This window comes from Oreochromis aureus, linkage group 5 (genome assembly GCF_013358895.1).
Source record: "Oreochromis aureus strain Israel breed Guangdong linkage group 5, ZZ_aureus, whole genome shotgun sequence".
Classification (NCBI taxonomy): domain Eukaryota; kingdom Metazoa; phylum Chordata; class Actinopteri; order Cichliformes; family Cichlidae; genus Oreochromis; species Oreochromis aureus.
The window spans coordinates 6,254,048-6,268,038 of NC_052946.1; the positions used below are offsets into that span (position 1 = coordinate 6,254,048).

At 37.8% G+C, this 13,991-nt stretch overlaps 1 protein-coding gene across 2 annotated transcripts in view; it reads left to right on the top strand.

Annotated features, from left to right (window-relative positions):
• Window positions 1-13,991, top strand: part of epha8 (eph receptor A8) — a 151,226-nt gene extending 137,235 nt beyond the window's left edge. The window contains exons 16-20 of one of the 2 annotated variants that reach the window (XM_039612758.1): window positions 2,119-2,346; window positions 6,102-6,251; window positions 6,361-6,551; window positions 7,417-7,575; window positions 10,017-13,991. In XM_039612758.1, the coding sequence (XP_039468692.1) occupies window positions 2,119-2,346; window positions 6,102-6,251; window positions 6,361-6,551; window positions 7,417-7,575; window positions 10,017-10,131 (843 nt within the window). In that variant the 3' untranslated portion in view covers window positions 10,132-13,991. The remainder of the gene's footprint in view (window positions 1-2,118; window positions 2,347-6,101; window positions 6,252-6,360; window positions 6,552-7,416; window positions 7,576-10,016) is intronic. The other variant, XM_039612759.1, reaches the window with a different exon arrangement.

Here is a 13,991-nt window from a genome sequence, read left to right on the forward strand (position 1 = left end):
TTCGTGTGTAATTAACGTTGAGTACGCTAACCACATTATGGTTAGCGTACTCAACGCATACTCAACGCATACTCACCTTACATTAATGCATGTAAGGTGAACTAGCAAACACCGTTGTAGTTACATGCGGCTGTCTTCTTGTTTGATGGCAGATACTCCCTTCACCCTGGCCAAAAAGGCTAAAATGACCAAAGAAAAAGTGGAAAACAGTTAAACATGAGAGGTTTTTGGACAAAGTTTGTGTTTTTTCCATTGTTTAAGCAGTGTTTCCAGCCAAGAGTGATACCATATATGCCCTATAGCTGCAGAAAAGGCTAACATTGTTATCTTTTTACAAAAAAAACAGCTGAACATGAGAGGTTTTTGGACCAATTTTGTGTTCTCCATTCTTTAAGCACCGGCACCGTTTCAAAAGTACCGGTTTGGCACCGGTATTGGATAAAACCTGACTGTCAATGAGTTGTTCAGCTAACAGTTTGTGTAATGTCTTCCTTCCTTTGATTTCCTCTAATGCGTTAGTGGAGAGGTTTGTGCTACTCATTTTCAAATGCTAGCTGCATGTCCAAGAACTCAACCCACTGTACCATCAGGAATAATATGGTAATAGACCAAACCAAAACTGCAATCATGTTCAGCAACTATTGAAATGTTCATGAAACTTTAAAGAAAAGTGTTGCCATTTGCAGCCATCTTGGTAATGCCTGGGACAGTTTTTGTGAAGCTCCTATCTTGGATGGGGAAAGACCCATAACTGTCCTTTCAATGATCACTGGCACATAAAAAGTGAGATCTGTTTTTTAAAATGCTACTGTTCATGCTAAGATGAATGTGTCTGGCTCAGTCTACATGAAACAAATTCCATCTTCAGCTTTTCTGTGCTGTAAACCAAGAAAATAAATCTTTATCACGAACTGTAACTATGTGCATACATCAATGCAGCATTACAGTTGTCTCATATTTTACCCAGTTTCTGTTATTGGCGTGGTCTTTTTTGGACAAAAACTGGTCAACTACCATCTCCTCTGCTGTGAAATTTCACTATATATTTATGTTCAGGACTCACCGAGTGCCAAAACTCTGTTTTATAATGTCTCCAATAACACATAATGTGGTTGTGCAAATGGGTTTGTGCCTGGCTGTAAACTGCCCCTGGCACACACACACAGAAATGGAAAATTAAAATAAGGCTTTGTTTTTCATTTATACTCAAATCTAATTTTGAAGCAACCTATTCATGAAGCTTTCATTCACAACTTTCATTAGTTTTCTGGTGTTTTGTCAATTTCACTTGTTTCCCTTATTAACATTCGTGAGATGGCTAGTGAACCACCACAGGTAGGTTAGGAATAGATTTGTGTTTAGACACGTTGGATAAGCAGTTTCAAAAACTGCTCGTATGGCCTTTCAGATCATCTCTCTCACACATTTTGGCCTCACACCTCTGTGATAAGATTTCCATTAGAGTATGCCATATAGGGAAACACTACATACAGTGGGTTGGTATGAACCTAGCACTAACTTAACCAGTCATAACCAGTAACTGCTGAACTTTTAGCACTTTAATCTCACCTTAATTCTCACTAAAAACACTGAATCTTGTGCCCTTGTTAGCATCTTTGAAAAATTGCACTGACACCACAACAGAGTTTGAGATCAATTTGGTTGTTAAAATGAAAAAAAAAAGTCCTTGTAGACGTTAGGCATTTTTTCTGTTGTTGTTTGGTGTTTGCATGTTTCAGAGTACAGTGACATTACTTACAGTGTGATGGAGAGCTGTTGCAAGGAGTTGAGAATAGTGTAGAGGAGCAAGTATGAAAGTTTTCTTAAACATCATGTATAGGTTGGTTTAACATTGTATTACATTGACAATGTCAAACAGCTCCTGTATTTGCTCATATGATAATACAGCAGATTATTACTTAAAAGCAAATCCCTGTCATGTTTTATTCTCTTATCTTTACTCTTTGGTCTATCTTGATTAAAATCTCTTCTATTATCACTGCTTATCTTCTCAGCTGCTATGCCATCGCATTATTTTATTTTTTTGATCTAGCCTTAATACTCTACCTCCCTGCCACTCTCTTCCTGATCTTTCATTTTTTTTGTTCCTTCTTGCAGAGACACGACGGCCAGTTTACCATTATCCAGCTGGTTGGGTTGCTGCGTGGCATTGCAGCCGGCATGACCTACCTGTCTGACCTGGGCTACATCCACCGTGACCTGGCCGCGCGCAACATCCTGGTCAACAGCAACCTGGTGTGTAAGGTGTCTGACTTTGGGCTATCCAGAGTACTCGAGGATGACCCAGACGCTGCATACACCACCAGTGTGAGTTTTCACATTGAGGCAAGCATTAATGCAGCGACACACTCACACACACACACACACACACACACACACACGCATGCGCGTGCGATATTGTCTCCTATTAACTTTGCTATAACACACAAAATGACATATGATTTTAGATGAATGAATGACATAATAATTAAAATATTTGTATATTAACACACATATGTAACATAATATTACTAATCACTAGGAATTATCTTTTTTTTAAGAATAGAATATGTATTTAACTTAATAATGTTTATTTTACTTTAAGTGACAGTTATTCTAAAGTGAAAACTGGAGCAGTGGAGCATAGGCTAATGGAGATCATAGATCACGGTTCACTTTTCCTTTTTAACTCAGTTGTATTTGTCTCATTCTAAATGTAAAGGTTTAACAACATAAAGCTATTTATATCCGCAGCTTATCTATACATTTTGTCCCGCTGTTATTTAAAAATGCTTCTGTTTTGCCTTATGGGAGAGTAGATCTTGCAGCTTTTAAAGAATGGGCCACACTAGCACCACACCAAAAGTTGGTATATCTTGATTCCCGCTGATTCCTTTGAGGCCCCAGTTTTGTGTAAGTGCCCAAATAAATTGATGGAGCGCCTTTAATTGTGTTGCTCAAGGCATCAACTTCAGTAAAATATCATCACATTCTGACCTTTAACTATCTAATGATAAATATCTATGCTACACTTTTATGAACACATCGAGCTTCTGAGATTATTATCACAGCATGTCTGTTCTCTCAACACAACTGTAGCAAAATACATTATCCAACACATCTTAAACTATAATTGTTGTTTAAAACCACCACACATATATATATATATATATATATATATATATATATATATATATATATATATATATATATATACATACATATATGCCACTACTGGTTTTCTCATCACTCTTCTAAATGAACCATTGCTAAAAATATGATCATGTTAATATTGCTTTGTTCTGAGCAATAAAGTAATCCCTTTATGTATGGATCCTCTGATCGCTGTGTGCTTGACAAAGTACTCTTCATAGCAAGCAATTTAAATTTTATTGTTTAACATGATGCTTTAAATTTGTACTCAGTCAGCACAAACCACTGAATTTTGTTCTTTAAAAACATATCTTGATTATATAAACATATCAGATAATTACAAGAACGAAAATAGAACCAGGACAAACAAAGGCTGGAGAATTAAAACACTTTAATTAGGCGGTACAAATGGAATTTGAGTCAACTGAAAGACCTACTTTAAAGAACACTCTCATTTTAAACCAGTTTGAAAGAAATATATTGAGTGTTAAGTAAAAAAAGTAAAAGATTCCAATGCTTTCAAATCCAAATCTGCTTCAACCCATTTGTCCATTAGTCTGTAAAAGCACAGCAATCAGATTATAGACACCAAGGTGATTATGTACAGCATCATCCAGTGTGAAGGAGAAACTGATTATGGATCGTGATATACGGACATTATGGCATCATTACAGCATCCATCAAAATAACGCTTGATTGTACCTGAAGATTAAAACATTACTGCTTGGAAATTGTGGAGGTTCGTCTATGGAGTCAAAGGTGGCAACAAAGTAACTTTGAAGGAATTGAAAGTACAGAAACTTTGGCCTGTTTTAAATGTTTAGCAGAACATCATGTGTCTGTAATTGGCTATATTTGGTGAGTAACCTTCAGAGGCTTAAAATTACCCACAGGGAGTGCTTTGTTTGTTTAGGAAGTGATGTATCCATTTGTCAACTTAATTAAGTGCTAGTTTCATATCAAGTACAATGCAAGTAGTTCACTTACTTGCTAACACTTGCAAGTCTATTCTTGTCCTGAGAACATACACATACACATCGTTGCCCTTTAGTGTGTGCTGTTATTTTCTGCTTTCATTAACATTTGCTGTTAAACAGTGAGCAGGTATGTAGCACATTTATGAATCTATTGTACTTAAGTAGCTTTTTTATTTAACTTTTTTATTTAACTTTTTTATTTAACTTCCATGGTTAAAATGTTGTGCTCTTTTTATGTTGCTAAATCTCTTTTATTGATGTCATTACTTTTCACTTTTGATATCTGACTAAGATCCTACAATACAATCGAAAATTTTAAAATATCATGTATCATTTCAAATCAAGCTTTAACTAGCTTTAATATTTAAGTGCTGTCCTCCCATTAAAGTTTTAGCTATAGATAGATAGACACTTTTACTTAAAGGAAGTGTGTGTGTGTGCCTGTATCTGTGTTTTCTTCCTATATTATACTAAAACCCTTAGCACAACAAAATCCCTAATCACATCATCACTACTTTTTCTGTCAAAATGGTCACAAAAGCCGTTACTCATGACATGACAGCTAACTTTCATGTGTGTTTTAATATATGTTATTGATGCTCTAGGGCAGCAGTTCTCAGTCCGTTTCTCAGACAAAGCCCCCAAAGCCTTGTCGGATAAAAACCACCAGCTTATATAACCCTATAAGTCTAGTCTATTTTAACCACTTCCATCTGTTTCATTTTTTTCTGTTAACTGTTTTCAAATGATCATTATGTAGGACTGTTAATAATTTACCGCAAGTTATTTAAATAAATCTGCTAAATAACTATTTTCAAAAATGTACCAATTACTACTGCAAGCCATTAAAACTATTTATCTATTGTTTTAGCTATCCATGATACTGATTTATCCTTTAATGACATATTTACCAATTTATCTATTAAACTGACTATATTTAAACAATTTATCCATTACTGGGAACCAGAGATGGGCAGTAACGCATTACAAGTAACGTGTTACTGTAATCCGATTACTTTTTTCAAGTAACGAGTAGGGTAAGGGATTACTATTGCAAAAAAGGTAATTAGATTACCGTTACTTTCCCGTAAGAACGCTGCGTTACTAAAACCATGATTTTTTTGCGAGAGTGTCTCATGACAATGAAGTAAGCGAGTGCGACGTTTTGTCTTTTGTTTTTTTGGGTTTTTTTTAACATGACAATGATGCAAAATGTGCTGCCAATACAGTAAAAGTATACCTGAATAGAAAAATACACAGTGTAACACTATCAGTCATGGATTGGCCTCCCCAGAGCCTCAACCTCAACATGACTGAAGCAGTAAGAGATCATCTTGATAGAGTTCAGATCTCAGGTCCAAAAAAGAGCCTTTGGAAGCACCTTCAAGAATCCCAAAAACTATTCCTGAAGAGTATTTAAAGAAATTGCTAGAAAGGGTACCTAAACAAATTCAGGCTGTGAGGACGAGGAAAAGTGCATCATACCAAATATCAAATTTCAAGTTTGTTAGAAATGTAGAAACTCTGGCTGTGCCTTTATGTTTGCATATTTTTAAAATGGATTGCTGCAACTATTTTCCATTTTCATAGCAAAATAAAATGTGATGAAGGGTGGCACAAGACTTTTGCCCAATACTTGATTTAGTATTTATTTTTTATCCATTACTGCGACTCATTAAATACTTTAAGCTACTTTTTACTGCCACTATAACAATTTAATATATAAGCTTTTTATGTATTTTATCTTCTACTTTTAGACAACCAATTGAAATTAGTACTTAGCAATTTAGTATTATTAGACCATTTTAACTATTTACCCAACACTTTAAGCAGGATGTGTTAGGGTTGGGACAACACAGGCTCTGTGGACACAATGGCTGTGAAACATTTAGCTCTGGATGTGGCTTTCTTGCAATTTTTTCTCCAAATCTCCTCTGTATCCTTGCTTGAATTTTTCTTTCTTCCTGGCAGGGTGGAAAAATCCCAATCCGGTGGACAGCTCCAGAGGCCATCGCATACAGGAAATTCTCCTCCTCCAGTGATGTGTGGAGTTATGGCGTGGTCATGTGGGAGGTGATGTCCTATGGAGAGCGACCATACTGGAATCTCACTAACAGAGATGTGAGTGGTGTTTGCTGATTTAAATACCATTTAGCAACCAGGGGTAATGTGATGTTTATTTTTATGCTACATATTGTGGCCTTATGCATATTCTGCTGGACATATACAGGTGATCAAATCTGTTGAGGAGGGCTACAGGCTGCCTGCTCCTATGGGCTGTCCTGCTGCTCTACACACACTCATGCTGGATTGCTGGCAGAAGGATCGCAACGAGAGGCCCCGTTTTTGCCAGATAGTCACCGTTCTTGACAAGCTAATCCGCAACCCCGAGAACCTGAAGTCTATGGACACACTCTGCAGGTAGGTGGCCAACGGAATAAATCCATATTTGCAGCGGCGCAACATGAGTGCATTATGTCACATGCCGAGAAGTCTTTTTGATTTAATTTGGCAAGACAGCTCGCCAAAATTTGATCAAATATTGGTTCATGTGATTAGTGGATTAAACTGCAAATCAAAGCAAGACACCACCTGCGAGGGCCTGAGAAGATGATCTCCGGGACAATATATGGTGACTGACTGTTAAGCTACTAAGTAACCATCCTGGTGTGGGAAGCAGAGTAAATCCAATCTCATCCCGCTGCTATCAAGCATGGGCGCGGTGGGATAAAGTTGCAGCCTAAAGTTTCCCTCAAAGTTGTCTGGCAGATGAAGCGAGCGGTCATGTTCGTTTTCCAATAAGCTCATCTCTGATAGACGCGCTGTGCATTAAGTAAAAGCCTCGCTGTGATATTGACATTGATCCATAGTGAATCTGGGAGCAGGTTTGAAAGGACACCCAGGCTAAAGCTAGACCTGTGTAAATTGCTCAGTTCAGATCTCAGGTCCTATGGAGTCAATGGTGCATGACACTGTGAGGTGAGGGAAACAGTAGGAATAGTAAGAGGCAGAGAAGCAGGAGGAGTGTTAAGCATTTCTCCCTGTGTTAATCTACCATCCTGCAACCACGGTCACCACTTCTTCTCAATCATTTTAACTGCTATCGATTTCCTGTCTCACATACTCGTGCATTTCAAAAGCCCCTTTTCCCTCAGAATTCTCCCTCTTGCTCACTTTTTGACTCCTCTCCTTTTCAAGCTGCCTTCAACTAATCTTTTTGTCTTTCGATACATCTTCCTGTCTCTTTCGCTTCTGATCCACTGCCATCTGTCTCTATTTGCTGCAGTTTAAACAGTCCTACACTGATGGAGAGAGCTATCCCTGACTTCAGCAGCTGTAACTCAGTAGACGAGTGGCTGGACACCATAAAGATGAGCCGCTACAAGGAACACTTTGCAGCTGGGGGGTACCACACTCTGGGTCACGTCATAAGCATGAACCAAGGGTAAGCGCTTACTGAGAAAGTCTCAGCAGCTCAGAGGCAGCAGTGAGCTGTTAGATGTAGTACTGTAGGTGCCAAGCTCTACCAGCTAATTTGAGAGAAATCACCTCACACAGACCTTAAACTGCTTGACAGGATATAGAATGGCATAGCTTGTGCACAGAAAAGAGGCAATATATTATATTATAACACTTATTGATTATCATCTCCATTCTTCTGTCCCATGAGCCTCTGAGCTCAGTCGAACACATATTAAAACCTCCCACAATGCCTTTCAAATCTGACCCAGGGGTCAGGAACTTATGCCACCCAGCCTTCAAGTCTGTCCTTCAGCTAGCATCAAACTATATCAGCACAGCCTTCCTATAATATGAAACTAAATCACTCAGGCTCTCTCATACCAATTTCTTGAGTGTCCGTTAGCGTATGTCCAAAAAAAGGCTATCTCAAGTATGAGGTGTTATAATATTAGCAGCTGATGGAATTAGTCCTTTATATAGTAACACTAGGGTAATGTCAGGCTCACTGAGCTCTGCCATCCATTACCTGCTCTGAGTGAATTATTTACATTAATACATTCATTTAATACATTGACTTACTGTATGCTTATATCCACACACACACACACTGAGGGGATTGAACTACCAGAAGGCAACATTGCAGACATAGAGGACAGCTACAAGTACCTGGGAATCCCACAGGCAAATGAGACCCATGAAGAGGCAGCTAGGAAAGCTGCAACCACCAAGTACCTGGAGCGGGTCAGGCAAGTCCTGAGGAGTCAGCTGAACGGTAAGAACAAGATCCAGGCTATCAACACCTACGTCCTGCCTGTGATCTGGTACCCTGCTGGGATAATAAGATGGCCAAAGGAGGAGATAGAAGCCACTGACATCAAGACAAGGAAGCTCCTTACCATGCATGGAGGGTTTCACCCCAAGTCCAGCACCCTGAGGCTGTACGCTAAGCGAAAGGAAGGAGGCCGGGGACTGGTGAGTGTCAGTACCACAGTCCAGGATGAGACAACCAACATCCATGAGTACATCAGGAAGATGGCCTCAACCGAGCACGTGCTCAGTGAATACCAAAGGCAGCATAAACCCAAGAATGAGGAGGAAGAGGAGGAACCATTATGGAAGGACAGGCCCCTGCACAGTATGTACCACCGGCAGACAGAGGAAAGGGCTGACATCCAGAAATCCTACCAGTAGCTGGACAAAGCCGGACTGAAAAACAGCACGGAGGCACTAATCATGGCAGCACAAGAACAAGCTCTAAGCACAAGATCCATAGAGGCTGGTAGAGGACCCAAGTTTGAAGGATAAAGACTGCAAGATGGGAGTTTTTTTTAGATAGACAGATAGACAGATAGATAGATAGATAGATAGATAGATAGATAGATAGATAGATAGATAGATAGATAGACTCTATATGAACTACTTTTTTTAATATCCAGATTTTGTTAAGTGGGATTCTGTTGAAAGGAAAATGCTGGTATAAATCCACAAACCGTTACCTTGGTCTGTAGGAAGTAAGAAGGTGTGCAGTTTTCAGAAATCATCTAAAGCCTTTGTCCTTTACTGACAAGCACCAATACAATCATTAAAGTCCTAGGAGAAACTTGGTTGTGTTCCTTATACAAGGAAATAAATGCTATTATTTTTAAATCCATAACATAGAAATATATTTCTAAAACAGAACACATGGGCATTGTACTTTTTGACCATATATAAAATGTACAAGTCAGCCTCCTTACCATTTTAATTACTCTTACACTGTTTCACTTCAGCAGGCAGCAACTGAACAATCAGGGGAAAATTTTTCAAACACTGATATCTGCATTAAAGCAGCCTATTAAATTAATGGAATAAACAGTTACAATTATACTCAGATCCTCCCATGTCCTAACAGCGGCACAGTGATGCTAGTGAGATATTTAATGACACATGTTTCTTGCATTTTTTCCTCTAGGTAAATACACTCATTTATACAGCTGCTTTCCAGACGCACAGTCTTGACACTTAACACTCTATGTTACCTGTTACATGGTACATGTTATTATACTAAATTCAGTAATTAATTACCTGCAAGATGCCCAGGTCCTGTGGATACAAAATAAGCCAAAATCATATGCCCTCCATCACAGTATGTGACAGTTGCTATGAGACGTTTGTGATAATATGCTTTGTTTTACCAAATATGGCACTACGTATTATGATTAAACAGGTTGTTGGTGGTTTGTCAGCTTTTCAAAACCAAGCTGTGCTGCCATGTTCATTTTAGAGAGAAGAGGCTTCGTCTTGGAAAACCTTCTAAACAAGCTATAGTTGTTCAGTTGTTTTCCTGATCACATGTCATAAACTTTAACACACTAACTGGCACCTGTAGAGTCAAACTTTCATAAATCTTCAAACCTGATTTGTTTTTGTGTGTGTGCCATATAGGGATATCCAGAGGCTCGGGGTGACATTAATGGGCCACCAGAAGAAGATCATGACCAGCGTCCAGCTGATGAGGGCGCAAGTCCTCAACAAGAGTGTGCCGTCGGTGCACGTATAATTCTAATGCCGTGGTTTCTCTGCTGAAATCTGGAAACCCAGGCTTCTAAAAGGTCACGAGGGACTCCACTGGAAATAAAAGGATCAGAAAACTGGGAGATGTGTGGGAACTTTCCAAGACTTTTCTTCAAGAGATTAAAGAACAAAATGTGAAAGGTTTTACTGACAGAACAAGTAAACGTGACTTCTTTGGGACAAATCCAACCTTTTATTTTGGTTTTTCCCCTACCCAATTAAATTTTCTCAGTTTAAATGTCTTGTTTGTAAATGAAAAGACTGCCTTAATTAGCACAAATGATTTTATTGTATTCTACAAAGAGAAAATAATTTATCAATCATGAATTTATCAGAGAAATATGATTTGCTGAACCAGGCAATAGCAAGAGTAGATGGAGTGATGTAGTAAGTGGGGGTGGGGGGTTTAAATGTTCTGATGACACTTGAGAAGCTTGAGAAGAATGAGGTCCATAATGAGGCTTGAGCCGGAACAAAAAAAAAGTTGAAGAAAGTGAAATAGGGCTCACCCGAGTTGCCAGATCGCCTCCGCAGTGGAGAGGACCTATTTCACCCCGGGCTATTAATACCAACAACAGGCACATTTCTCCACTGTCCAACCTTGATGAATGACCCCAGGAGAGCCCAAGAGCCCTCTGCCCAGTCTGAAGCTGCACGGCGCACAACTATTGTACTCGGAAGATGTGTGTGATTCAGTTACAGTGCACTTTATTCTACAATCTCTCTGTGTTGTAGAGGTCTTGCAGTTGTGTCACAGATCTCCTTGCAGCTACAACTACAACTGCAACTAGATCTCCCTCCAGTCCCTTAAAGAGTTAGCTGTTTTAAAGAATAATAAAGAAATAAGGAAGTAAACCATTAATAAACCCAAGAAGTAGAAGAGATATCTAACATTTATTGGGGTTATAGTAAATACATTGCTTATGAGATTTATTTCAATCTTTTCTTCACTGCATCAGAAAGCTTATAAGAAAATATACTGAAATATTATGCACTATGTCATTCCATATGCATAATATTAAACAATGCTGGCCATTTTTATGTTGTGGTAAATGCTATAAATCGGATGTATTTTAAGTATATTTGGGAACATTTATTCCAAGTGCACTGTCATCTGAAATTCATTTCAAATCAGGTGTAAATGTGATGCAAGATGAATCAGTTTAGTTTTTTCTGACCTTGAGAACAGCAGGTTGATGAATTGATCTTACTTCTTAAGTTCACTTGTGAAGAATGTGAGATCAAGCTAGTAAGCAAACTGTTTTCATGCTATTGGTTTTAAAGTCTGTTTTCATCTTATTGTACTTTTCCCACAACATATCAAAGGATATACTTTAAATATTTCCTGAAACAAAACTTTGTTTTATTGTTGCTTGAATGGATCAGTGTGTCAAATTTACTGGAGTCTATAGGCGGAAGTGAAATAGAGGTTTTAAACCTATCATTAGTGGCCTGTAAGCACATGTTGTATATAAATGATACATGACACTCATTGGTTTCTGAACATTTTGATGCCTCAAAGTTAGCATTTTGCTGTGTTGCTTTTGGAGCCAGAAATTAGAACATCTTCATAAAAGGGTTGAGTGCTGTTGGTTAAGGGTATTAAGCTTGGTTAGCGAGTTGCATTCAGAGACTCTATGCTTGCAACCCACTGTATCTGCTAATTAGTAGCAGATTAATAAAATACTAGAAGTTCCCTCAACAAAACTGGAGTACAAATTTCTTAGACAGGATGTAAACCACAGCAGGCCATATTATTTACCAAATAAAATAAAATGCTACAAAGGGCATCGACAGCACAAACATGGCCAAGAAGTCCAGTTCAATAAAAAATTAGAGGAGGTGAGGATTTACGAGTGTACTGACAGGACACCTGTAAATCAAAGGGACTATGCCTCTAACATCAGTATCCAGATTAACACATTATGACAGGAGAAGCCGTCATGAAAGCAAAATTTTTTGTACCAGGCTGTAAATTTACTTTTAACTGTCCTAAAGCTGGGAATTTAAACACGGGATTCTTTTGGGTTTGACGTTCTTCATGAGATATTAGAGAGACGCAATTTTTTCCGACTTCACAGTGACTTCAAATTTAATTTCCCAGAGGTTGCAACTTTATAATACAGCAGGTTTTTAAAAAATGTTTTGTCAGTTTTAGACCACTTCTTCTTATTTATATAGGTGGAAGGGTTATCTTCCACATGGCCTGCCAAATTACAAGGCCATGAATGGATAAATCTAACTCTGGCTTTTTGCATTGAAGTGCGGCTTTAACCTGTAGGACAGCCAAGGAGCAGGCTGCAATGTGCTACCTCACCATTAAATCTTACACAGTAAAACTATTTTAGGCTGCTTCCTTATTCACGAGTGATTACCATAGTGGATAGTTCCATGTTTGATTTGGCAGAGGTTTTATACCAGATACACTTTCTGAAAAAAACCCAAAGAGCGTCCTCCGGGGACCAGTGATTTTTTGCTTTTTAGGCAAATATTTAAACCACTACACTATAGAGACATTGTTCCTTTTCATTTTAAAAAAATAAATTTGTGTTTTATGGCCAGTTAGGTAGCTGGCCACAAGCCAATTCAAAGAGCTGTTAAGCTATGTTTAATGAAGGAGAGTGCTAAGCAGATATTTATCTGTTTGCGAGAAAAAAAAATCTACAAAATACAAAATAAGTTACATGCGTTTGTGAAATAAATATCAATGTAGCACAAATTTATATATTTGCTGATTTCTGTTTTCACATAAGAACACCTGTTTCCAGTGACCACCAAGGTTTACAATATGGGTGTCAGTGTCCCACATACTGTATCACCCAATGTTAGCTAAATCTATTCCATGTTGTTACCACCATTAAACACAACAAATGTTTGTAGTCCTGATCAGGTCGATCTCAAAGTTACCCATAAATGACAATGAAAATTACTAAGCATACTGTAGATTTTTATATTTTGTACTTAAATAATCCCTTAAATAGTATTCCAGTAATAAGTTACTATAGCTTGCAACTGAAATGAAATATTAAGGTGGAAATCTGTATCTTTTGAATAATATTTTACTGGGTGTGTTACAACTGAAAGCCCTCATACTATCTTGGCAGTTTATAAACAAAATGCTACAAAGCGTGTTTAGTTCAGTGAAACTTACTCCTGGGATTGACATCAGCACTAACACTATTCAGTGTGATAAATCTGTATCCCAGAGTTTTGTCTTTAAATAATGGGATATAATACACATAAGCTACGCAGACTGTAAAATAAAGTGTTATTTCTGATCAAATGTGATCACACTGTTTACCTCAGTGTTTGAGGGAAAGGTTAAGAAGAACATGTAACTAGAATGTTTATTTCTAGACACTATGAAAAAGTACATAATCAGTCCTAATTTATACCCCCCTCCCCCCGAGCCATCAAGAGAATGTCTTTTCTTGTGCACCTTGGTAGGTTTTTCCTCTAGATGGTTGATGTCAGTTTTTATTAGAAGAACCTCATGATATTTCATGAATATGTATTATAGTGGCATTTCACTACTGGTTTATTTTTTCTTTGGGATGCTTTTGAAGATACTGGACTGAAAACCCATATTTTATAAAGTTAGGATATGTTTTTGCTAGATGACTTGATTTATAATGTATACAGCAAGTTCAGTCACTGGAACGAAGAAAAGAATGATAACAACCGGATTTATTCACCTTTCATTATTTATTCATGCTTATTTGTTTTCCAAATAATACAAATCAGAGAGGTTTTATTACAGTCGATGAATCATCCTTGTTGCTAATGATAAATCATTAATGTGCAAACTGTCCATAAATACACAATAAAGGAACGTTTGTCTGTGTG